Source organism: Glycine max, chromosome 7 (genome assembly GCF_000004515.6).
Source record: "Glycine max cultivar Williams 82 chromosome 7, Glycine_max_v4.0, whole genome shotgun sequence".
Taxonomy (NCBI): domain Eukaryota; kingdom Viridiplantae; phylum Streptophyta; class Magnoliopsida; order Fabales; family Fabaceae; genus Glycine; species Glycine max.
The window spans coordinates 8,227,624-8,254,700 of NC_038243.2; the positions used below are offsets into that span (position 1 = coordinate 8,227,624).

General features: G+C 31.7%; 2 protein-coding genes and 1 pseudogene across 3 annotated transcripts; 1 reads left to right on the forward strand and 2 right to left on the reverse strand.

Moving 5' to 3' along the window:
* Positions 1–1,349: 1,349 nt before the first annotated feature.
* Positions 1,350–11,967, reverse strand: LOC100780863 (protein CASP). 2 transcript variants are annotated; one of them, XM_003528858.5, is made up of 19 exons: positions 11,741–11,967; positions 11,441–11,551; positions 10,960–11,138; positions 10,229–10,378; positions 9,206–9,294; positions 8,512–8,621; positions 8,253–8,347; positions 6,449–6,504; positions 5,282–5,447; positions 4,962–5,054; positions 4,737–4,865; positions 4,296–4,415; positions 4,050–4,136; positions 3,225–3,332; positions 2,996–3,139; positions 2,793–2,894; positions 2,113–2,192; positions 1,780–1,872; positions 1,350–1,697 (listed from the first exon to the last, which is right to left on the reverse strand). In XM_003528858.5, the coding sequence occupies exons 1-19, from the start codon at positions 11,838–11,840 to the stop codon at positions 1,637–1,639; spliced, it is 2,073 nt and encodes a 690-aa protein (XP_003528906.1). In that variant the 5' UTR covers positions 11,841–11,967; the 3' UTR covers positions 1,350–1,636. The 2 variants fall into 2 exon arrangements, with proteins under 2 accessions (XP_003528906.1, XP_040872881.1); XM_041016947.1 differs by lacking the exon at positions 1,350–1,697 and having other exon boundaries at positions 1,774–1,872; positions 2,113–2,194; positions 2,794–2,894.
* Positions 11,968–18,667: 6,700 nt separating this feature from the next.
* Positions 18,668–21,508, forward strand: LOC100781782 (cytochrome P450 CYP736A12). Its single transcript, XM_003529957.4, has 2 exons — positions 18,668–19,387; positions 20,461–21,508. The coding sequence occupies exons 1-2, from the start codon at positions 18,701–18,703 to the stop codon at positions 21,283–21,285; spliced, it is 1,512 nt and encodes a 503-aa protein (XP_003530005.1). The 5' UTR covers positions 18,668–18,700; the 3' UTR covers positions 21,286–21,508.
* A 4,524-nt stretch (positions 21,509–26,032) lies between these two features.
* LOC100782861 (cytochrome P450 71AU50-like) lies at positions 26,033–27,077 on the reverse strand (annotated as a pseudogene).

Consider the following 27,077-nt stretch of genomic DNA (forward strand, 5'->3'; position numbering starts at 1 on the left):
GAAGTGTGACTTCAAGAGCTATCAATCAAATCTTTTTATTTTTTTGTTTCACCGTATCATAAAAACATTATTGACCTGCTTTTAAGTTTGCCAAAGTCTTCTCAGAAAAAGAATGGTTCAGTTACAATAGGCAGAGGTGTACCCACTTAACTTAAGGAGAATTCTTTGCATGTAAGTAGCGTTGGTCTCCTCAATATGAAACTACCGAGGTCATCATGAAATAAACATTTAGCGTAGTTATCAATTTTCACTATTGGAAATGGAGTTTAGTCCTTTTAGTAAATCACTTTGCAAGAAGACACTGTTTGTTTGAAATTCAACAACCACTCAACTTACTATATATGCTATCTTGTTGGCAGTCTTGACAATCGTTGTATCTTTATCGAATCCCTGCAGCCAAATAGTACGAACTGATTCCACTCAACGTATTTTAATTTGTTTAGAACCATTATCCTTGTGCCTAGGAACGTTTTGTCAGTTCAAACATTTGGACCACACGGTAAGAACCAAGACACTAACGCTTCAATTCTTTGCTTATTTAGTGTGAAGCCCGGTCAATGAAATGTACTACAAATTAGGAGTATTGGAGGTGAGATTTTATTCGATTTTTAGTCAAAAATAAAATAAAATCGTATGAACCAAAAATAAAATAAAAATATAGTTCAATTTAAATATAATATCAAATTCAAATCAAATCAATTTTTTTGGTTTGGTTAAGTTCCTTTGTGATTTTGTTTGATTTTTTTATAACAAGGTCAAAAAATCAAATCAAACCATAAAAAATATGCAATTTTTTAGATTTTTAATTTTTGAGATTTTCAATATTAAAGATTTTCAATTATTTTGGATCAATTTAGCGATTTAAAAATGATTTGGTTTAATTTTTAACTCTTACTAGTACCAATAAGATATGCTCATCATGAGGACCATGAGACGACTTAGAAAAACAAACAGATGAACAATAGAACGTTTTGTCCATTATTTTATTGGGGGAGGGGTACGTCCTATTTCATGAAAACTTTAACAAAGTCGACCCATTCAGCACAATTTTAGCAAAAATTTGTGATGAATAATCCATGTTTGGTATAAAGGTGAGTTTCACGTTGACTATCAAACAGCTAACACAACCCTCTTCCTTAACAATTAAATTGATAAAATTTATTTTTATAAAAAGTTATTGAAAGTATAATTTTACAGAATTTAATACCTAACCTCAATTAGTCAAAAAACCCATAAAAGTCATTTATAATTTGTTAATTAATATAATTATGTAAGTCAATTTATTTTCAGTCCATCCTTCTTTCGTGGGTCCGTCAACAACGATTTTACAGTGTTTTGCCATTGTCGTGTTTAAGAAAAAAAAATGCCTCTATATTTCATTGCAACATTGTTAGAGTAAAACACAGTCATATATGTACAACACATTTGATATTTTAATATTGACAATATGCTATCGTTCCATCTGTTAAAAAAGACCACTGAAAAGAGGATGCACACCGACCATGTGCACCGTTCAATTTGAGAAATCGATCACTGAAAATTGAGTTGAAAATGACCATTGAAAAGAGGTTGCATTTCGACCACATGTAATGTTCAATTTGAGAAATCAACAGCTGAAAACTGAGTTGCATATCCACTAGGGTCCACGCGGAAGATCAACGTTTTTCTCTCCAACAAGGAATTCCTCTGGGCCATTGCTGCAGGAAAAGAGAAGGGTGAGAGTGGCTGAAATCCATGTACAGTAGTTATAACAGTGAAATTAGTCATCAGATATTTTACCTAAGATAACTGAGAGCAGACATTCGGTAGAGACAGGTGAAGACCAAGATATGCAATCCAATGGTATAAAAGAATGCGAAAGTTCGGGCATACCTGCAAAAGGAGGATTCTTTATCAATTAAATTAACAGTAACATGTGTAAGAATGAAGAAGGAATAATACACTTGATCTTCCCAAGTCGAAAGTTAAAACTTCAAATAAAATGCTATTGAAGTTTAGAAAATTATTTAAGCAGAAGAATGGGATTATCAAACGAGTTAACAAATTATTTAAGCAGAAGAAAACAGGAGCACTGGAGAATGTCTAAAATATTGCAGAAGCCTTCAAGCATACTTGTTGCCAAGGAGAAAACGTCCACTGCTAAGTGTAATTCTGTCCCTGAATCCCAACTCCTTGTATCTTTGATCCCTTTCCTAATTACATGAAAAATAGATGGAACAGTTCATAATTAAAATTAAATAACATTGAAGAGAGAACACAGTGAAAGATAACTTTTTCATGTTTCTAACCAGTTACTTCCTTATCTTTCATCCAATCCTAATCTGCCCTCACTTTTCTAGGTAAGGTGCAGAATGGGTGAGGGAGATCTATACGTAAGGAGAATCCAGTTTTCAATAGCTCCAACAGGCAACAACAACTATCTAAATGCATGTTTAAACAACAAAGTTTAGACTTTCAATCAAGGACATAAAAAGGCATTCTTCCCTGTACCTACTGACCAGACATATACTGTTTTTTAATATCAGTAATAATACATCTGAAAACTAAAGTTATTTCACAAACACAAACAGTTATGAACAAGTTGCGATTGACAGCATCAACCTTAAAATAGATAGAAAATTCCTTCAAGAATCTTCTTCTGCGGTTTTAGGCTTTTAGTTATCTTGGACAGAAAGACACTTCAGTTTCAACATATGCACATGTAAAGCTGTGACACTAATACATACAAACTTATAATGCATGAAACTATTTTTTAAATGTCGTGTTTCATTACAGCAGCCAAGCTAAGTCACCTTTTTTGAGAATGCAGCAAAAGGATTTATATCATCCTCATATATCTTCTTGTATTTAGATTCAACATCTGACGCGAAACCACTTTCAAGATCTTCAGCATACTGTACATATAATCACAAACAAATCTTGAGTTCAGGGTAAAAGGGAAAAAGGTTATCTTGAAGACTGAAATAGAATGATGTTTTAAGAACACATTAAAAACCTTTTTAGAACCCCTAGAAATCACTTTCTCATGATTATAGTCTTGTACATAACGAATCTTCCCATATAGTTTGACATTATCAGCTTTGCTCTTTTCCAGTTCCACTGTTAATACCCCAATCTTCTCCTTCAACTGCCTTATTTCCTATTAAAAGTGAAAAATTCACCCAAGTCAACACTCGTTACACTGTCATATCCATAATCTAAAATTTGGTTGATTATAAACATACCTCTTCTGTCTCTCGCAAGCGGGTCCTAAATCGATCTCTTTGATTACAAATCACTTTAAGCATTGAGCTCTGATCTTGGTCTAAGGATACTTGCCTTTGGTCTGTATTCTGATGCAAAAGAAGCCAATTAAGGAATTCTTTAAATCTACTATACAGAAATACTACGTACAGAAGAATATTTGGGTGTGTTATTAATCAATCAAAAAATTATCCAGCAAAAGAATTTTTTCAATGTTCTCAAAATCTTAATCTTCTAAATGCATGGGTTCAATTGTAAGAAAGTCAACATTCATACCCAAAGTTATCATTAAAAAAATCAAAGAAAATAGATTGCATCATTAAACCATCTGTCTCAAAAGCTTAAGCTGTTAAGAAAAAGTTGAATAATGATGCACATCCCTTCAATTGTTAGTTTGAAGAATGTATAAAGTTCATCTAAATTTGGATGCAGGAATGGGAATGATGAGAATCAATCTATCAATTACTTGGTCAAAGAAGCTTTGACAACATGCCATGAACTAACTATCCCACAAGCACAAGATGTTAAGAGAAGGCCTGTGATGGATTTTACTTATATCTCTTACAGATGCATCTGAAATTAGAATTGTTTTTCTCCATTGTTAAGTACACTCAACCCAACTCCACCCAACAAATTATTGATGAGAACTGATTTTTTGTTAACCTTAAAGAAAACAACAGTTAAGACTTCAGACAGACATCATCTCTTTCCAATTGTTGAATGAATGAAACTTTGTTTCTTTTGAAGACTGCTCTGCAGAAAGAAATAAAATGCAGAAAGAATGGTAGCACAAGAGAGGAATTTACCTCAGAAACCTCACCCCCACCAGCTTCTGAAAGATCCCAATCATCAAGGAAGTTCCCTTTACGATCTTTTGAATTGGAACTATATCCCTGCATCAAAAGGGTTACTAAATGCATTAATAAATAAAAAGCATAAAATTTCATCATAATTCATAAATGCATAAACAGAGATTAGCAAAAGAGAGCAATTCAGATTCTATTTAAAGTGGTCAATATGTAACAGAAGTAATGCAGGTAATCATTCCAAACCTTTAAAATATCATCTTCCAACTTCTGTACCAATTTTTGTTGTTCATTAACCTTTGCTGTAAGCTCTGCTATCTTCTGTTCAGCTGTTTCCAGTAAGGATGTTTTCTCAGAAAGTGTGACCTGAAAATGGTAGAGCTTCATCTGAATAAAAGAGGTTTTTCAAAATGCACAGCAATAATACTGGCATATCATCTTAAAGAGCAGCCTTCTACATGAAATTGTTATTGACTCCACAACATGTGAACATGAACACTGCTCAAATGAAGGAAGTACAGAGGATCCTTTCCTAACTGGTCTTGCTTTCTTTGAAAGCTACATTATATAAATGGCTAGTGTTATGTTAGTTGATTATTTCTTCCATTCTGATTTTTTCGAAGTCTTCTTTGTTTATGGGGGGCAGGTGGACTGGATGTCCCATTTCTAAACAAGTTACATTCTTACCTTCAACTGTGTTAGTTCATGTTCCATTTTACGGTTCTTATCAAGAAGAAGAGACTCCATCTTGCTCATCTCTTCCCCACTTGTAGCCACTTCCCAGTCTTCAGCCTCGATTGAATTATAACCCACTGCCTGCAAGTATAGTTCACAAGGAGTTACACAAATAGTGATGTTACAAGAGAGTTCACCAAAATGGTAAATAGAGAACACAGGGAACAATAAAACCACCTGCAAAATTTTCACTTTCTTGCGCAGATCATCAACCATTTTTTCTGTTGGCCTTGCTTTAAGTTCTTTCTTCATCTCCTCAAGGGCAGCCTCCTGTATTAAGAGAAGGTGATAAAAAATAGTTTTAAAATTTCATGAACATGGAAGAACAAAATTATGTGCCATATAATGAAGCAAATGGATTGTAATTGTTAATATATCAACTGCAATGCATCTACTGTGGGACTTGGCCGGGTATTCACAAATCACAATCACTTATAATGCATTCAAGTATCACACGAAGGAAATCTGTAGTAGACTTTGGCCAACCAAAATATTACCTTTTCATTGAGCATTGCAGTAAGTTTCTTGACTTCATTAATGTGTTGATCTCTTTCATTTGATAAGGCTGTTTCAATATTGTGTAGCTCCATGTTCAATTCAGAGATTTGCTTTTCTTTGGCATTTAAAGAATTCTCAAGTGCACTATTTGAGTCAAAATTATCACTGAAAAACAAAAACAAAAAATAATCTGAAGACTGTGATCCAGTGTAAAAGATAAGAAATAAGTCAAGTATCACAGTGAGTATGCATATATGAATATAAGATAAGATAGACAGGAAACACAAATAAGTCAAGTAGCTCTGCATCACTGAATAACTTTTTGTATGATGTTTTCACACAAGAGGAGTGAGGAGTGTTGGCAAATAGCAACACACTCTATATCATTCTAGTATTGGTTAAAACTATAAAATCAGGAGAGAATAATTAAATAAGAGGGATCGACAAAAAATAGTAATTTCCAATAAATTTCAGCCTGTGTTCAAAAGAATGTGTTGCTAGCATTTCTCATTCACACAAAAACATGGTCTTATTTCTTTTGGAGACTATACTTATCTGACAATACTTTCTCCAAGGAGAGATTAATAGGTTGGGGGATCCAAATAATTGCTTCCATTAACAGAAAGAGATAAACCCGAAGGTGAAGAATGGAGTTTGTTTCACACACCATGCTCTGAATTTTATCAAGTAAAGAGAGTTTGTTTTACAAGCTTTTAAAGCTGTACAAAATAATAACACGTGGAGCTAAAGATACCAAATTAAAATGATGATAAAAATAAAATTGGATTGCTTGATTAAGAATGAAAAGATTTCATCCAGAAAATCTTTAAACTAATTGAACTGGGACTGGTTTTAATTATCATGTTTGGAAGAATGAAGCCCAAAGGATCTTTAAGGGAAATGCAGAACAGAAATGTTATTCAACTTAAAAGGATGCTAAAGATGGATAGTATAGTTATAATAAATTGCTTTAGTTTAACTTCCAATAAAAAAAAAAATGTTTCTGTATGTAGAATTTGGAAGTTAGAAACTTAAAATGCAGATGGCAATCATAAATAGGATTTAGAGAGGGAAATATGTGTAAATATGTCCAACTGATACTGCTTAGTTTGGGTATAATAATAATAATATTTAATTTACATAGAAAACAAAGAGGACCACCACACCTATTCTTAGTTTCAGTCTCTTCATTTGCCGTTTGTAACTGAGATCGGAGAACCCCCTGCATAGACACAGAAGTATCGCTAGAATAAACAGCAAGTCTGATTGAACATGGAAAAGCATCAGCACTCAGCAGCTTGAGACAAGATTCATTCCACTTAATGTTACAGAAGCTATGGAGGGATTTAAAATATGTGGGTCCATTTAAATTCTTTCATCCAATTCTCTTCCTCTCTACCCTTTAACTGATACCAAACAAGGGCCAATCCTTTTGTTCCCCTTCTTCCTTCCCCTCTCACCCAAAGTTTGCATACCAAACAGAGACTTGGTTATTTTAAGATTTGATTATGGACTAAACAGTAAAAACTGTATCCTTACATCATAAAGACCCAAGAAACACCTACACAAATACACAGTTCATTCAGTGTGACAATCACAAACTATATTCAGTTTACAGTCATTGATAACAGCCTTTGCAAAAAAATGTAATCTAGTAATTCCATTCTTTATACCTACAGGTGGGAAGAACATTGTCAGTGAGACCAGAACAGTATACGAGGTTGAGGGGTAGGTCGTCAATAGAAATTTAAAGTTGATTATAAGGTTATGCTAAAATAGTTATAGAAAATTTAACAAAGAGAAACAAATTTTGAAACTTGACAATAATAATAAAAACCTAGCCTTATCCCAAGAGTGACGATCACTACAAGAATCAATTAATAGTTGAATACTCAAGCACAAGTAATTCCATGGGGAATAGTTAAAGAGGGATTTAGAGTTAAGAAACCATCTTCCTAGTTACCAATACTTTGTTTCTTTTAGATTATTTCAAAATTAAAATAATTTCCCTGATACTTTTTCCTATTTGGAGCTTGACACATAATAGAAGCACTCTGATAGGACTCAGAGAAAAGTAGTTACAACAGTTATGGGATTAGTTAGAGTTGCTAATAGTAGTCAGAGTCAGTAATAAAATTGGTTTATTGGTTAGAATTGTTAATTGTCACTGCTTAGGAATTTAGAATTGTTAGTATTGGAAAACAGAGCAATAGCTCAGATGTGAAAGCCAAAAGCCTGAAACGGGCAACTCTTTGTCAAGGGGAAACCCTTAGAAGGAGATTTCTCTCCTTTTCTGTTCAAATGCCATTCTCCAATAACAGATTCATTCTTGTTCTTTCTATCTTTCATTCTATTCTTCAATTCTGGTTTGTTGGTTTGTAAGAGACTCCCAGCTGTGTAATTAATATGTATATGGAATATGAATTGATTGCAGCAGTGATAAATTTAGTAAAGGATAAAGGAAACAAACTGTTATAACTTATAACTCCACAGAGCACCTAATATGGAGCAAAGAAAAGATACAAAACAAAACTCAGGACCTGTCTCGCTAGGAAGGGTTGGCACTGAGGATCAAACTCTACTACCAGGCTCTATCAAAACTATTTTTTCAAAAATGCATTTAGAGCAAAGTCTTAAGAGTATCTTCAAAAGTTTTCCCATAACTCTTTTAGTCAACTCCTCACACAACCGAACCAACTTGGTTGAGGTTTTGTCCTCTTTTCAGAATAGGTACTATTCTAAATTTATTTCAAATACATATTTCTGATCTTTTATGTACAATCATCCCACCTCAACATTAATCATCTTCACTACGCTTAAATAGATCTAAAAACAGTGGACTATAATATTTCATAAATTCTGAAACAAATAGATAGAAAGCAGCAAAAATTGAAGAATTTGGCTGAACAGGCGAACACACAATTACAAATAACCACACTTCAAAATCAAATAAGAGTTTGTAAATTGTACCTTCTCTCTTTCTAAACTAAGAAGCATTGATTGTGCACGCTCCACTTCATCCATCAGAAGATTGACTTCTGATTGCTTAGATGCCCTCTCTTCCTCTGAAGTTTTCAAGAAAACAGGGGATCATTTTCTTCAATATTAAATAATATTAGGAGAATCAGTCTTAACTCTCAATATGCATATTATAAAATAATGTAAGAACTGATGTTACAGATTCAAGTTAAGTGTAAGAATAAAATTGAAATGAAAACTATTTGTTTACCAGATTGGGCACGGAGTTCAAACAACTGGTTTTGTGCGAGTTCATGCAATTTCTGCATAGTAGAGACACTGTCTTTGGCATGCTGCAACTGATCTTGCAGTGCCTGTTCCCTGCATAGAATAAAGAGATCAACAGACTAGGTAAGCAATGCCAAGGCAGAGAAGGACAGTTCCAATAGAGTAGTAGTAGTCAATCAATACAGAGCAAGAGAGACAAAGTGATGGGAACCTTGGTATTTTATATTTTAATGTAGAAAAAGTGGGAACAATTTCCAATTGCAGAAACAGGCGCACAAGAATAGACTCTCCCTCTCACTCGCAGCAAACAGAAAGCTAATGGAAACATTTATAAAAAGAAAAGAATAAAAAAAGAAAGTCAAGGTCATTCAAGAGACCTTAGCACCCCATCCAATCCCACACTCAGTCCTTGCTTTCCCCGCCCTTCTTATACTTCACACTATTAACAAATTTGGTTTCTTTCCTCCCACTACCCTGCCATGTGTGCAGGTAGTGCTTGGAGCCAGTGTTTATTTGGCTCACATGGGGTGTCCATCCCATGTTTCACTCCTTTCTATAGTCCACCTTGGCAATGGTAAGAAACTAAGAATGCAACAAACATATATCTAAGGCAGTTGTCACATGTACTAAACTGAATAAGCAAACAATTTGCCACAGCAGACAAGATTACAAGATACCTTTCTTTCAAAACTTCCAATGTTTTCTGATTCTCTTCTGCCAGACTGCGTTGCTTAATCTCCACAATTTCTTTCACTTTCTCTTCCATCTAATTCACATAAATTCAAATGACAAAGTAAAAATCATGAAAGACAGTTAGGTCTAATTTGTAATTGAATTTTAAAGATGTCGGGGATCTAGAGAATTCTACACATTGCAAATATGCCATAAAAAAACAAAATATCAACACAGATTGAAAGGAACTTATCAATTTGACAGTAGGGAGTTGAATTCAGTCAAGCTAGGAAATCTATTTATTGCATGTCATAAATGCAAACAATTAAAACCTTTCTGCCAAAATTCATTGGTAGACATAAGGGGGCAGTCGCCACAATTAACAAAGTTCTTTATCACAAACAGAAAAATTCTGTACTTGTTTGAATGCATGTGCACATTCACCAATTTGAACAATAAAACAGGCACGAAACATGCAAATGCATCTCAAATTCAGAAGTTAGCAATTCATGAGAAACCTTTTACTGAAAATAGGGTACAATCAATATCAGCAATTTGGTAAGACCTATTTTGCTCCTTTTATAAGGCCAAGGTGCTATCTAATGCAAAAAATAGATTTAAGGATAGTTATAGGATACATTATTAGATAAAACACATACATAAATCAACCTTTAGACAAAACTGTACTAGTAAGTTGTAATTACTTACACCAGTTTATTCATCCTTAAATTGTTAAAAAAACAAATTGGATAAGAAACAAGGATAAAAGATTAGGATAGTGATTTTAGAGATGCAATATATCAAAACTGATTGTTGTGCTTTCACCTAAAAGCTTAAGCTTTTGGGGTAGTTGTTTCATAAAAGAAATGAAATCAAGCGATCATAATAGGATCCTGACAATACACCAGTGCATACAAGACCGAAAACAGGAAGCATCATATAAAGGCATCAACAGGTATTTTCCTCAAGAAATGAAAGAAACTGTAACATTATGTAATCAAACACACAATATCAGAAGCATTAATAACCTGTTGCTCTAATTGCCTGTTTCTCTCTTCAAGTCGTCGTATTGTAGCCTGCTGATTCTTCAAGTGAGTTGCCTCTGTCCTGAACTCCTCAAGCTCAACTTTCATTTTCCGGTTTTCAGATTCAAGCTCAGATATCTTGAGATCTTGCTCCTGCACAATGAAAACATATCAGAACAGGAACAAGCAAATAAAAATATGCACATGGTTTCCCTACATGCATAAAATATAAGCACCAATGCACACAAGTATCATACAATTTAGTAAGTAATAAAAATGGAACAGTTTAGAAGCATAATAAATTAATAATCATGACAGAGGCCTAATTTGGTAATCTTTAAATATGCAAATTGAAAAGGTGGGAGGGCTGCCAATCTTTTTAAAAGTCAAGAGATGAAAACACCTTAATTAAAGCAATTGTGGGCAGAACACAAAAGAGCTACTAGAAACAGAATCTCATCCCAACACAGGTTTGATGGCAAGGAAACACCCGTAAAGTTGCATGCATTCCAAGATGGTAGGACATGCCCAGTGCTCATTGCTAAAAAGAGCATTACTACATCAGTATATCTACTTATTTAGAATGGAGAATCATGCATTCATTATCCATATCTAAATCATGCATGTAGGTGATGTAATACATCCAATAAAATTACAAGTCTTATCTCATCCTCATAGTGCAAAAAATTGAAAATAAAAAGAACAGGGCACCTAAGTGAAATGGTAGAACTCACAGCAATTGACGCAAGAGCTGGATAAGGATCTGGAGCTTCATAGAGCTTTTGATAGATGTTGAGAAAAGCATTTTCTCCAAACTTTGCTCTCTTCGTAAGATTGTCAACCTCTTCCTGATAGCCCTTAAGCAAGGAATTGAACAAACTTAACTTATCCTCAGGCGAAGCCTTTTTGAAGTCTGTAAGCAGCATAATATGCAATTTCTCAGACGCATCCATTTATTAGCCCAAACTATATCAAAAAACTCGCAGAGCATGAAAAAAAAAAAACAAACAAACAAACAAACAAAGCGCAGCTATGCTCCTGCCGCTGTTCCAATTTCAGTGAAAAGTGAAAACATGTCCTAACAGGTAAGCCATCCATATCCAAGTGAATTGTCAAGCCTATACTGAACGCTGATTTCACAATAAATGTTTATAATTCTAATAACCATGTTTCTAGCATAATTTGGAAAGAGTAACAAAAGCACTAAGCACACACCTCTAGTGTTCTCGGCAAGCTTGCGGCGATTTTTCTGACTGCTTTCCTGGTTCTCAGCAATTCGAAGCCCTTGCTCATCCAGTATAGATTTCTCCTTCTCCAACTCAAAATCTGAAAAGACGAAAAAACAGAGTCACGAAACCATCGCAATTGCAGCAATTCAAACAATGCGGCAACACATCATAGATTAGAGATCGTCATGTCAATTAGCACACAGAGAAACACGAACTAAGATGAAAGATATGAAAATCGACAGAAAATTGGAAAGAGCGAAACGTGAAAGTGAAGTTTCGGTGTTACCTTTCCAGAAGGCGGAGACGACGGAGATCGGAGAAGAGGAGGGAGCGGTGGATTTGTCTCGCTCGGGTCCGGATCCGGATCCACCTTGTGGAGCCTCCATTTCTGGTGCAGTGTCTGAATTGGTTGAAGGAATTGTATTTTCTTTCTCTGTCTCTGTTTCGGGTTTTGTTTTGTATTCACCAAACGTAAAACTCTTTTGTGCGGTAATGTGGGATCTGAATATTTGCGAAGTAAATTAAGTATTAACTTAGCTTAATTGCTTTCATGTTTTGTTTGGTCAATAAGTGATGGTTAAGCTGGGTTGATACTTGATATCATTATAAATTTTTTACGAAAAATTGTAAATTTAGTTCATATTTCTTTTAAAATTATAAATTTAATTCTTTTATCATTTAATTCACGAATTAAATTTTTAATCTTTTACAATCTCATTATTTCAACCTCCAATCCTAAAATTAAACGTTGACAGTTGGTTGATACTTAAATGTCACGTATTACACTTTTATTGAAATCTCGTTATTTCAATATAATAAAATAAAAACATGACATGTGATATTAGTATAATAAAAAAACATGACACGTAATAAGGTAAATCATTAATTGTCAACATTTAATTTTGAGATTAGAGATTGAAATAATAGAATTACAACAAACTAAAGACTAAATTTATGAATGAATTAAATTATATGAAAATCAAAATTGAATTATGAAACAAATAGGAAATCAAATTTATAATTTTGACAATTTTTTTTTTATCATAATCCACAAGTATGTTTAACAGGTGCAGTTTTGAAGGAGACATGTTCTTCCTCCTAATCGTTGGGCCGAGTTGGTCCTTTGGGCTTTAGGTTCACATTTTTACCATTCCTATTCACTCTTCAATTAACTATTTGAACTCCTCACGTTTTCAGAAATGTTTTTTGACAAAAATACCCCTGATGCTTGACACCATGCTCATATGCAAGTTTCCGCTGTGTACCTGAATTAGGTATGCAGCAAAAACAAGTTTCGGTCAGAACTTTAAGACGGAATAAAAGAGAGCTTGAAATGCACACTTGAGTAGTCGACGTCAAAGGAGCTTGAAGTGCGACAAAGGGAGAACTCGGTGGAGTGGAAACTAAGAGAAGGGTTGCAACAATCATTAGAAACATAAATGGGGTGAGGAATGGAGAGGAAGAAGGGCGAGGCATAGGGAATGAAGGGATGTTTTAATCAAGGGGTGTTTTAATTGAGGGGTAGGGGTGGGGAAGGATGAGGTATGTGTGTCTTTTTATTGTATTGGGGATTAAATAGCTATTTGGAGGTGTCAATAGTTGGGAGCCCACATTATTTTGGGGGGTTTGGAATTGTTGAGCCCGTGGTGTATTGTTAGTGCTATCGAGGTCTAACTTCTAAGATATGTTGACACCTTGTAGTTACGGGTATTGGTTAATTTGTGCCTTTTAGTTTGGCATAAAATTTTATTGATTGAATTGCTAAGAGAATGTCTATTCTTCTCTTCTAAATATATGTACACAAAATTGACTTAAAATTAATTAATAAATATATTTAATTAAATTAGTATTTGAAAATATATGTCGTATTAATTCTTTTGAAATTATATTTTGGATAAGTTAGTTTTTAAAATCATCATAATTTAAAAAAGAAACTAAATTAAATAATATCATGAATTATTATTAAAGAATTAAATTTTGTCACTGACAAATGGAGAATCAATATGACGACAAGTGTAGTTTTGAATGTCAAAATAGGTGTTCACGTTATGTTTGATGTTAAGTATATTACATGACCCTAAACACTTAATATAGCTTGGGTGGATCATCTATGTCTTCTGGCCACCAAATGATTGACACAATTCTAGTTTTTTGTTTTCTCGTCACATCAACATTGATTCATATTTTTGTCCCATAAAAATAACATTATATGATAATTATATTAATATTTAATAATATCATTTAATTTTAAAAATTATTAAAATGATATAGTTTTACAAAGAGAGATAATGGAAAAATTAGATTCCATTTATATGGGGTGCAAATTTACTAATGGTGTCAGAATAGTTAATTATAAAAATTATACCGGTTTGCTTAATATGACCTCATTTCAGGACTATTTAAAATAATACTTAGCTTAATATCACATAATCTTAGAACTTTGTTTTAGTTGTGAATCTGATTGGTTGTAAATCACAAATAAAGATGTGCCCAGTAGGTTTCTTTTCTGCTTTCTCAATAGAATAAAGATAGATTAATTACTAACCTTGCCAGGCTTAGTCCATGCTCCAACACCAACACCATATCCCCCAATTATTATTGCTTATGCATCCCATGCTCCGATGCCTAAGTACTACTACCTCTTAGCTCAACCTTAATTATAACCCACCAAAAAACAATCATTATGTATTTTTTTTTACACTCTCCTCCTGCACAACACAACGTAAATATGATTTTATTATATATTTTTATAATGAAATCATATTTCAATTATATAAAAATGATTTTGTTATATATTTTTATAATGAAATCATATTTCAATTATAATGGAAAAAAATATATAACATAATCATATTTTACCTTAATTAAAAAAATTAATTAGTTATATTTAATTATATCAATTTCAATTAATTTTTTATTTTAAACTTATTGTTCATTAGAACTTATTATAAGGAATAAAAAATAACTATTGAAAGTAAAACATTAATTAAAATTATTTATTGAAATTAAAACACTAATTAAATAAAAAATATTTTAAATATAATAGCATTCAATAAAATAAAATTAATTTTAAAAAAAATTATATTTGAGACCAAGAAAAATATTTTTTTCTTGTATTGGAGATCGGATAGAGTATATTTTTTTTGTATAATTAATACTGTATGATTTTTGTGTATAAATTTACATAAATGGAGGGAGTTTCTTTACGGTTGCTTTTCCATAAATTATTTAATGTCATTTATTTCAATTCATATATATTGATATCCTTAACTTTCATCCAACTCATTCATGAACTTGTTAATTTTTTTAACTCAAATTTTCTGTATATTTTATTAACTTTCTTTGAACACTTAATATCCTCAAATTCAACAATTTGACCTTTTTACTTATGCGCATACACATATATAAATAGGTACACACTAAAAAAAAAAAGAGAGAAAGAAATATACATATATCGAAAAATCATTTGCTTTGTTAATTTGATGGCGTTGCTTCTCCTTTTATTTCTTGGTATGAGCATATCATACTACGAATGCAAGGAGCAAAAATCTATCAGATATGGAATAGAGTTTTAGCAGATCACTAAATTTGAAGAGCATTCTTGTACTATAATTTTAACTCTCTTTGTTTATGTTTTAAAGTATATTTTTGAATCCGTTGTTGCTAACAAATGTGCTTCCATTGTCATTGTGTTTCTACAATGGACAGTGACTTTGAGTGCGTCGGCATATACAAGCAACCAGCTTTTAAACATCCTTTGTTGAAAAACCACCAAATTCAGGTAAATAAAAATGCTCTTACTAGCTAAATAATATGTAAATAGACTTATTCATCCATTAAATTGGTGCAATGCGATTATTATATGATGGTTGTGTTTAGTGGAATAATTTAGTATGTGCATTTTACAGTACGCAAGTATTCATTGAATTTCTTGAGCGTGCGTTTGGATGAATCATTTGAGAATTGATCTAAAGAATTTAAAAGTTTTTAAGATTCAAAATTGTATCAACGATAATTCCTTCATTCATTTGTTCAGATAAACTAATCATTTTTTTTTCATTTTCAAAATTTTGTACAGATAAGAAAACATCAATTTTTTTCTTTTTAAAATTTGTTTTGAGATTTTTATTTTTTTTATTTGAATAAGGAGAAGGGAAAAAAAAAGACAAAAGAAAGAGAACTAGAGAAAGGATAGAAAGTGAACAGGAAGGATTTTAAGTTTTTTTTTTTTTTAAATAAATCCACTAGTTTTACCGATGTGCAATTTTGATCTTTAATAACCTTTTTTATTATAATTTGATTTTCACATTTTTAAAATTTAACAATTTTGGTTCTAACACATGATGACATGACACAATACAATTAAACTATTGATGTGACATTAAATGAAATATTAGTGTGATATTATTTATCATATATGCATTACATTGTCATATCATTTATCATGTTATATTTTTTCACAAAATTATTTTAAAAGGTAGATATTTTTTTTTGTTAAATGTTAAAAAGTTTGCATCAAACTAAAGGTGGTTCAAAATTATTAAATTTTAAAAATGTGATAAAAATAAATGTTCAATAAAAAATTTGGAGGGATCAAAATTTCACAATAATAACTTTATAGTGACCAAAGGTGGATTTAAGTCTATTTTAAAAAAAATATTAAAATTATATATTTTAAATAATAATAATAATACTTCAACATATTACTAGAATTTCAAATTTTATGCTCACCTAATTCTTGAGTAATAAATGAGAGATTAATTAATCACAATTATAAATGAAGAAAGATAAGTGTACAATAAATAAAGAATATAATAAAAAAATATTTTAAAAGAAATAAGAATATTAATTATCCTTCAAAGTAAAGAATATTAATTATATTTTTTAATATACGTGTCATTAATCAATTGTAATAGACAAATAAAAAGGAAATGAAGAGAATAATAAAAATACATATAGTTTTTAAAATTAAGTCCAGATCCACGAGACCAATAATTTAAATTTGTCATTTGATCCAAATGTTTACTTTCTATAACTAAGCAATCGGAAATATAATTCATTTTTTTAATCACCGCGCTTAATTAGTTCCTTGTGAGATCTTAAGGTAGAGATAGAAGTATACCGAGTAAAGGTAAACTTTACAAAAAGTCTGGGCTGGTCTTTATTAAAAGTACATGATTTATGCCTAGTTTATTTACATGTCAAAAGACTTTTTTTTTTAAGCTATGAATTTAGCCTTACATAAAAATTTCACTTCATTTATAAACTTGTTTAAGAATTTAGTTTGTGATAAAAAAAATTTATCAGGATGTTGATAAAACTATACATATCAAACTTTATAAGAATAAAATTTAATAAGATGATTTTATTTTTCAATAAACTTAATTATATATTTAACTTTATTCTTCATGTAAACTAATATGTTTAACATTTTAAAAGATAAATAAATGTAATATTTTAATGTGTTATAATAAATTTAAAATAAAAATAATACTAACAATAAATATTTATTTATGCTTTTTTAAATATGGTGTTCTAATGTAGGAGTGTTCATAGGTACGAATCACTCTGCGAACCTAAATTGACTCAAACTAATTCCAACAATTTGACTTGAGTCATTTATGTATTTGAGTTAAAGTTGAATCAAACCGATTAAAATCATTTATGTACAAGTTGGGTTACGGATTTAGATTTATAGATCCGATCAAAATCGAATCGAACTGATCAAACTTTTTTTAGAGTTGTTTGGTTTGACTTTAAATACCACTAATATGGGGACTCCAAGTGTTGGGACTACTCGTGTTGGAACTATAAGTGTTGGGACTATATTAGTGTTGAAACTTCTTAAGGTATTACTTTCAGGTACATTATTATTTAATTGTTTTGCATTTTTTTCATATTTATTTTTTGTGTCATGTTTATAATATTAATGAATCATATTTTGTTCATTCGTTTCAACAGATCTGGTTGTAGTAAATCTGATTGTAGCAAATTTTATCGCAAGAAATTAATTTATAGAAAATAGTTGTGTTTTATATTATTATAGTAAGTCTAATTGAAGAATATTTTGTTTTAATTTATATTAGTCTATTTTAAAATATTATGTTAATGGTATTAAATGAATCAATTTTATATACTACTTTAATTTAGGCATTTGATAATATTGTATTAATTGTATTGGATATTTGAATGAATTATAATATAAAATAATAGTTCTAAGAAAAAAAGATCAAATTTAATAGGTAATATGTTGGTCCGAATCGAATCAAATTGTTCATGAATGAATTGAGTTTGGTTGGGTTTCAAAAAAAAAACTTGTCAGGTCCTAAATTTGGCCAAAACCAACCCGCGAACATCCCTGATCTTTTAAAAGATTTTTTGAATAATATATTTTTTAAATAACATAGGACTTGACTTGTTTAACTAAATAAACTTTAACAAAAGCTTGGACATGATTTATTTTTTGAAAAAGTCTAACCTAACTTAGACATAATATAGCCTTAGCCAATTCGACCTATTTCTACTCATATTTTAAAATATTTTCACAAATTTGCAATAACTAAAGGTAGATTCTCTCTCACAAATTTGGTATGTTGCCAACTTAATTATACACTTGAATAAAATTTCTATATACACATAATATGCAATTTTTACACATATAAGGTAATGGTTTTGTGTATGAATATATACTTTCTAGGTTGTAATCTTAACAATTTTCATTAGTATTTTTTAAAATAATTTTTAGAAAAATCATCTTTAAAACCTTACATTTTTAACTAAAAAATAACATATTCTAAGATGATTTTTAAAACAACCAATATAAAAACTAACATTTTAACCGGAAATTATTGAGCCCAAGACAGCTAACAATTAATTAATTACTTATGATGGAGTATTTTATTTCCCAACTTCGATCGCCTACAGGAAAATTGATTCTTTTTTCATGGCCATCTAACAACAACTATTGCTAATGGCCGACCAAGACTATTTTATGTCATGTTTAAGATTCCCACCTCTAATAATGTCTTGGTCTTATTTAAGAATTCAAGAATCATGGTACATATATGATATATAAATATTATTTTATCATGTTTTTTTTCTTGTATCCTATTTACACGTGCTACTATTTTTTTTATAAAAAAAATATTTCTCTCTCTTTTACCTCATTATTCAATCTAAATAAATACTTATTCGTGTATCAATAGCCAAATCATTCTCTATTTTCCATCAAGCAAACAACAAAAAAATGTTAATTGAAACATTGGCCATCCCTGCAGCACTCCTTGTGATATTCATTTTGATTCTATCCTCTGCCTTGTTCCATCTTCAAGATGATAGAACTCAATTACCACCAGGTCCTTATCCCCTTCCAATTATTGGTAACCTTCACATGCTTGGAAAACTCCCAAATCGAACCCTTCAAGCCCTAGCCAAAAAATATGGACCCATAATGTCCATCAAGTTAGGTCAAATCCCAACCATTGTGGTTTCCTCCCCAGAAACTGCTGAGCTATTCCTTAAGACCCACGACACTGTCTTTGCAAGCAGGCCTAAAACTCAAGCATCTAAATACATGTCTTATGGAACTAGGGGCATAGTGTTTACTGAGTATGGTCCCTATTGGCGCAACGTGAGAAAGGTGTGCACCACAGAACTTCTAAGTGCATCAAAAGTTGAGATGCTTGCTCCTTTGAGGAGGCAGGAGTTAGGAATACTTGTCAAGTCACTCGAAAAAGCAGCAGCCTCACATGATGTTGTGAATGTCAGCGACAAAGTTGGGGAGCTTATATCCAATATTGTCTGTAAAATGATACTTGGCCGCAGTAGGGACGATAGATTCGACCTAAAGGGGCTTACCCATGATTATCTGCATTTGCTGGGATTATTCAATGTGGCAGATTATGTACCTTGGGCAGGTGTCTTTGATCTTCAGGTATGAACTTCGACTAAATTATCCGGTCCAAATTAGGGGTGAAAATAGGTCATACTCCGGGCCTACGACCTGGCTTACATAAAGTTTGGCCTGGACTGACCTATAAAATGTTAGACTTAGACTTTTTTAAATTCATTCCTATAATCAAGTAAGACTTTAATTACAATTTAGTGTGAGTCATGTGTCCCTTTATATTTCTTATTATTTTTATTGGCTTTCCTATTCCTGCTAACGTTTCATTTCCTATTACGTTCTTACTCCAGCAAATAAATATTTAAAAAGTTTAATGTGAAGAAGGTTTTTAAAAAAGTTATCAGGTCAGGCTAGGCTATTAAAAAGACTCGGCCGAACCAAAATAAAAGATTTTAACAGGCTATAGACCAGACTCAGACCTCAAAAAATTCATCGTAGCTAGGCTCAGGCTTTTAGAAAGCCTGACCTGACCTATTCTCATCCCTAATGTAAATGCTTGTATATGTTTGATTGTAAAAAATATAATCATGCTGCGTTTTTATTTTCATTTTTGTTTATGACCTTTCACGGTTGAAATTTGATCATGCATTTTTCAGTGGATTTAACTTGGATAATGAATTACTCAACTTTTGTTTCCTTTGTATTTTTTTTGTGGAACATCATTCGTATCCTGTTGGGAGGAGTAATAATAGTACAGGTGAAAAGTGAAAAAATCAACCCATCCTCACCACTTTAAGTTCACTTTAAGCGGGACGAGATAGATTGACCTACAAAAACAAGAGATTAAAAAATATAACTCATCTCACTTAAAGAAATGTTTGATGAGTGAACCCAATGAGTTTGGACACTTAAAGAAATGTTTGGTGAATCAACTCAATGAATTTGGACAGTCATATGCTTGTCCCATCATCAACCAATTAGGTTGGTGTATACGAATTAGTGGATTGAGTCATTTAACTTGTTCTAACATTTTTTATGATTTAACCTTATAGATTCAATTCCTTTTGTCATTCCTAAATAATAGGAGCTATTTTATTACAATTATTATGATTATATATATACACACACGCTACTTAATGATTTTCAAAAATCTACGTCAGGGACTAAAAAGACAATTCAAGCAAACAAGTAAGGCATTTGACCAAGTGTTCGAGGAAATCATCAAAGACCACGAGCATCCTTCTGATAACAACAAGGAAAATGTGCACTCCAAGGACTTTGTGGACATACTACTGTCACTTATGCACCAACCTTCAGAACACCATGTCATTGATAGAATTAATATCAAGGCTATTTTGTTGGATATGATTGCTGGAGCCTATGACACATCTGCTATTGGGGTTGAGTGGGCTATGTCAGAACTCTTAAGGCACCCAAGGGTTATGAAGAAACTTCAAGATGAGTTAAATATTGTAGTGGGGACAGATAGGCCAGTGGAGGAGTCTGACTTAGCAAAATTGCCTTATTTGAATATGGTAGTTAAAGAGACCTTAAGGTTATATCCAGTTGGACCCTTGCTAGTGCCTCGCGAGTCCCTAGAAGATATCACTATTAATGGGTATTACATAAAGAAAAAGTCAAGAATTTTAATCAATGCATGGGCTATAGGGCGAGACCCTAAAGTATGGTCAGACAATGTTGAGATGTTTTATCCGGAGAGATTTCTTAATAGCAATATAGACATGAGAGGACAAAACTTCCAACTTATACCATTTGGTTCTGGTCGCAGAGGATGTCCTGGGATTCAATTGGGTATAACTACTTTTAGCCTTGTTCTGGCTCAATTAGTGCATTGCTTCAATTGGGAGCTTCCATTTGGCATGTCTCCTGATGACATAGATATGACTGAGAATTTTGGCCTTTCATTACCAAGAAGTAAGCACTTGCTAGCTGTACCAACTCATCGCCTATTTAATAAAACATAAGTAAGGGTTCGAACCTTAGAAATAAAGTGGGAAGAAGTTATTTTAGTGAAAATTTTCATATCAAAATTGTCTGATGGTCAGGATTGATGATGTGTGCGCGCACTCAGCTTCTTTGTTGCAGGAATTTGGATGATTTTCATGTTTATGTTTGAATCATTGTAATATATATTGATATTGATTTTATTAGGCTAATGTAAATTAATGTTAATTTTTTATGTTTTCACATGATATTTATAAAAATATTTTCTATTTTAATATATTAATCAATATCATGAAGATATCGCTGATTCGCAAGACCAATTTTATTATTACTGCTGCTTATTATGATCTTTAATGCGTGGTATCGGCTTTTCGTTTAGACGAATCCCTATTGGCTGCTTCATCTCAACACATTTATATATCCAACATAAAGAGCAAACTTGGTAGTGGTCCCAATAGGAGTATTCAAAGAATAATCATCCTAACCGTATAGATGAGGAAATCTACAATAAACAGACTAATTATATTACATTACATTACGTAACATTGTTAGCATATTATCGGCACTTTAGAATGTTCGTAATTTAGCACAATTATCATCTCTATCGCTTCATGTTATCATCTCTTACATCATTATTCAATGTATAAACACCCTATTCGTGTATAAATATCCACATCGTTCTCTATTTTCCATCAAGCAAATTAACAACATAAAAAATGTTACTTGAAACATTGACCATCCCTGCAGTACTCCTTGTGACATTCATTTTGATTCTAACCTTTGCATTGTATTCCATCCAAAACAACTTCAAGATGATAGAACACATCATTCCCTTCAAGCCCTAGCCAAGACATATGGACCCATAATGTCCATCAAGTTAGGTCAAGTCCCAACCATTGTAGTTTCCTCCCCAGAAACTGCTGAGCTATTCCTTAAGACCCACGACGCTGTCTTTACTAGCAGGCCCGAAACTCAAGCATCCGAATACATATCTTGTGGCACTAAGGGCATAGTTTTTTTCTGAGTATGGACCCTATTGGCGCAACATGAGAAAGTTCTGCACCACACAACTTCTAAGTGCATAAAAAGTTGGCATGTTAATTTGCTCCTCTGAGGAGAGAGGAGTTAGGACTATTTGTCAAGTCACTTGAGAAAGCAGCAGCTTCACGTGATGTTGTGAATATCAGCGAGCAGGTTGGAGAGCTTATGTCGAATATTGTTAGTAAAATGGTACTTGGCCGCAGTAAGGACGATAGATTCGACCTAAAGGGGCTAACTCATGAGGCTCTTCATTAATTTGAGTGGAGTGTTCAATATGGCAGATTATGTACCTTGGGCACGCGTCTTTGATCTTCAGGTATGAACTTCAACTATACATGATGTGGCGTCAATTGTCAAATATCTACACCATTATTTGGTAGTTATTTATTACAAATAGTTATTTAACACCTCTTATTTCTCTTTTATCTCTGCTTTTCTTATCATACCATATTATATCACTTGTTATATCTAAACTTTTGTTTCTTCTCTCAAGATGTTCATATAGCTAGCGCATGAGTGTCCATGAATACTTGTCCAAACCCTTATATAATATTCCTCTGTTGTTACTTCTTATAGACAAACATAATTCTATCAATAAAAATTGAACTCTCATCTTAGCTCAAGATGTGGCGAGGAGTTGTCATCACAAAATACAAAACCATGAAGGTATTTAGTTTTGATTCACCCATAACAACTAAACGCAAAAGGCTAAAAGCTAGGTTGCTATCCACCCGTGTCCATGTTCCTGATCTATCCCAAAGCATTTTAACACTTGTAGGTACTCACATTTAATATTCAAATAGAAGTTTGAGATCTTAGTATTTTTTTTATCTCATAGTATCATATCACTTTTAAGATTTCCTTCACTTTTTATTTCAATAATAAATCTTATTTTAAGATTTTAAATCTTTTTTTTTAGATCATAGAAGAATTAGATATAAATCAATTTTTTGAAGAGAGTAAAAAATCAAATTTTTTTAAATGGATATCTTAACCGTTTTTTTTATAAAAATTGAATTTTCACATGGAGATCCAGCATGCTACTCCAAAATGAATTTTAACAAGATTAAATCTTGAGACTAAAATTTTCTTATAAGATCTCTTATTAAAGATGCTCTTAATTTTTAAAAAATTTCTATTTGTAAAAAAAATAATGATAATGGTGATATATGACACTTGTAAAACATTCATTTATATCTTTGTATCGGAATCTTCTTATTACCTAATTACATCTACCAAGTGTTACTAGCATACACTTTACTAAGATTTATATTTATTAAAAATTATAAAATCATAACCAAGAGTTACTATTAAATAAAAAGACTATTTTTTTTTAATTTTCAATAAATAATAATTAATAATAAAAAGTATATATATGTTCAAAAGAATATATTGGACAAAGTTTTGTTAATATTTCTCTTGCATCTGTATTTACCTTTTTTTTACTATCTTTTTCTCTGTCGGAGTCCAGAAGAGCAGTGGGTGATCAAGGATATTTTCTTGAAAAAAAATTAATCATGCTGCTTTTTTTTTTTGTTTGTTTACGACCTTTAACTGCTTAAATTTGATTATGCTTTTATAGTGTATTTGACTTGGATTATTCATTATTCAAATTTGGTATGGGTTTTTAGGAAGTGATATAATATATACCGAGCTACTGCAAAGTTTATTATTACTATATATGTCGAGACCCTAAAGTTTAGTCAGAAAATGCTGAGATGTTTTATCCAGAGAGATTTGTGAATAACAATGTAGACATTAGAGGACATGACTTTCAACTTATACCATTTGGTTCTGGTCGTAGAGGATTCCCTGGTATACAATTTGGTCTAACTAGTGTTGGTTTTATTTTAGCTAGCTCAATTAGTGCATTGCTTCAATTGGGAGCTTCCATTTGGCATGCATGTCTCCTGATGACTTAGACATGACTGAGACATTTGGCATCACAATACCAAGATGTAAACCCTTGCTGGCTATACCAACGTATTGCTTATTTAATAAAGCTTAACAAAAGGTTTCAAACTTCTCGGGTCCTTTATTAGCATTAATTTGTGCCTTACATAATGTACTGCAGTGGTTGGTTTTACCACACCTTGTGTCAACACCAATTCACTTTCCTTTAATATATATAATATCTTTGTTGTGAAGAAAAAAAATCAAACTATATTTATAGTGGCAGGTCATTTTAGTTAAAAATAAATTCTGATATGGATTAATTGGTGATGCTGTGCATTGAGCTTCTCTAGATCTGTTGCAGGAATAAGATCAGACCTAAGAGATTAGGATGACCTTTGATGCTTATGTGTGAGTCGTTGTAATGAATATATGATTGTAAATATGTATTGATGTTGATTTTATTACAAATGGTGGTTTATAATGTGTCATATATGCTTCTATGTATTCTACAATTTTATATTAGTTTCTATAAATTTCTCTAGCTTGGCCGCTTCATCGACTTCAATGCATCACTACTACACATAAGCTACATATTACATTTGATTCAAATATTGTGAAAACATATTAATAATATTTATTTATATTTAAAGATATTTTTATAATGTTATCAAAAGTTTTTAATAATATTTTTCATTCAAGATTCCATGTATAAAAATGCATTCATTCAACATAAAAGTAATCTTCCTCCCAATCGAAGAGCTAGAAAAGCTAAATATACAGACGGAATTTAGAGGGGGCCTTCTCGGTCTCTATTAGAGACAAAATAGAGACAAATTTAAAGAGCTATAGACAAAACAATTTTTTTGGTATTTTAGAGATAATATTCAAATAAGGAAGTGTCCATTTATATCGACTTTTTTTTACCAAACAAAGTACTTTGCTAAAATTATATATATGATTTTAAAAACTATTTAATAAAGATAAATAATTTTGACTTTTAATATTGATTATAATTATAACCCACATAGAAAAATAACTCTCTACATGAATTCTAATTATATATCTAACATTTATTTTATCCTTAAATGTAAGTAAACTCTCTTTTTTACAGAGTGTAAGTAAACTCTTGTAATTAAAATCTAATGCATTAAAAATAGATTTCAATACTTCCTCCATTTTAAAAATAAGTGATATTTAAACACAAAGTAAGGTTTCATATTAAGTGGTGTTTTTGATGTTTAAGATTGTTAATGAATCGTTAAATTTTTATTCTAATTTTTTCATAGATAAATAATGAGTAAAGTATATTTTTAGTTCCTCTAAAATATTTGAAACTTAGAATTGGTTGTTCTAAAAATTTTCATCCCATATATGTTAGTCCCTCTAAATTCGTAAATATTATTATTGTTCATTCAGTTTGTAAAGTTTGTTAATTTAGTGAGATTATTTATTTAATTTATTTAATTTATTACTCTTTTTAATAAAAGAAAAACATAAAAGTCAGGGTATAGCATTTAAAGATGCCTGTTTTTTATCAAAGTGCTATTAAAAACTGTAATATTAAATAAGATATGGTTCTACTAGCAATCATATGGGACACTGCTACACAACACGTGGATGAGGCTTTCATTGCTGTCAGTGGCATATTATTGAAGACCATAATTGAAAATAAAATCAATATATCAATACATTATTGATTTTACAATAACATCAAGACCCATCCTAATTCCTGCAACAAGCTCATCAGTCCCAAGCAGCCAAAATTAATTTGGAGATGAAAAATTTCACTAAAATAACTTGCCACTTTAATTATAGGCTCAAAACCTTTACTTAGGCTTTGTTAAATAGACGAAAAGTTGATATAGCTAGCAAGGACTTACTTCTTGGTAGTGAAAGGCCAAATATCTCACTCATATCTAAGTCATCAGGAGACATACCAAATGGAAGTTCCCAATTGAAGCAATGCACTAATTGAGCCAAAAAAAGAGACCAAATGTGGTTAGATCCAATGAATCCTAGGACATCATCCTCTACGACCAGAACCAAATGATATAAGTTGAAAATCATGTCCTCTAATGTCTATATTATTATTCACAAATCTCTCTGGATAAAACATATCAGCATTATCTGACCAAACTTTAGGGGGTCTCGTCCTATAGCCCATGCATTGACTAAAACTCTCGTCTTCTTCTTTATATGACAATTAACCATTAATAGTAATATCTTCTATGGACTCGCGAGGTACCAGAAAGGGTCCAGCAGGATATATAACCTTAGGGTTTCTTTCACTAGCTACCATGTTCAAATAAGGCAACTTTGACAAGTCAGACTCCTCGACCACCACTACATTATTTAACTCTTGAAGTTTCTTCATATCACTTGGGTGCCTTAAGAGTTCTGACATAGCCCATTCAACTGCAATAGCAGATCGATATGTCAAATGATCCTGCAATCATATCCAGTGTAATAGCCTTGATATTAGTTCTACCAATTATATACATATTTCTGCTCTTGCTGATCCATGGCTTGCTGCATATGTGATAGCAGTATGTCCACAAAATCTTCAGAGTGGACACTTTTCTAGTCGCTATCTAAAGGATCCTCATGGTCGATCTTTTATGATTTGTTCAAACACTTCGTCAAATGCCTTACTAGTTTTCTTCATTTTTTCTTTTAGTCCCTGTTGTAGATTGTCTAAATGATTAAGTGGCATGCATAGTAGTAATAAACTTCACACTCAGCAGCAGCTCAGTATTATTACTCTTCCTAAAGGCGTACAAAATTTGACTCATGTACAATCCAAGTCAAATCCACTATAGAAGCATAATCAAATTTAAACAGTGAAAGGTCAAACAAAAAAATTGCAGCATGATTA

Bases quoted from the DNA above. Each gene is read 5' to 3' on its own strand.
- LOC100780863 (XM_003528858.5), bottom strand. From the start codon at position 11,840: ATGGAGGCTCCACAAGGTGGATCCGGATCCGGACCCGAGCGAGACAAA. The intron at 2,895-2,995 runs GTTTTTAATGTG...TTATATGTACAG, and splicing joins TTTCTAGGGGTTCTAAAAAG to TATGCTGAAGATCTTGAAAG. The intron at 2,193-2,792 runs GTGACTTAGCTT...TCATGTAATTAG, and splicing joins TTGCTGCATTCTCAAAAAAG to GAAAGGGATCAAAGATACAA.
- LOC100781782 (XM_003529957.4), top strand. From the start codon at position 18,701: ATGTTAATTGAAACATTGGCCATCCCTGCAGCACTCCTTGTGATATTC. The intron at 19,388-20,460 runs GTATGAACTTCG...AATCTACGTCAG, and splicing joins CAGGTGTCTTTGATCTTCAG to GGACTAAAAAGACAATTCAA.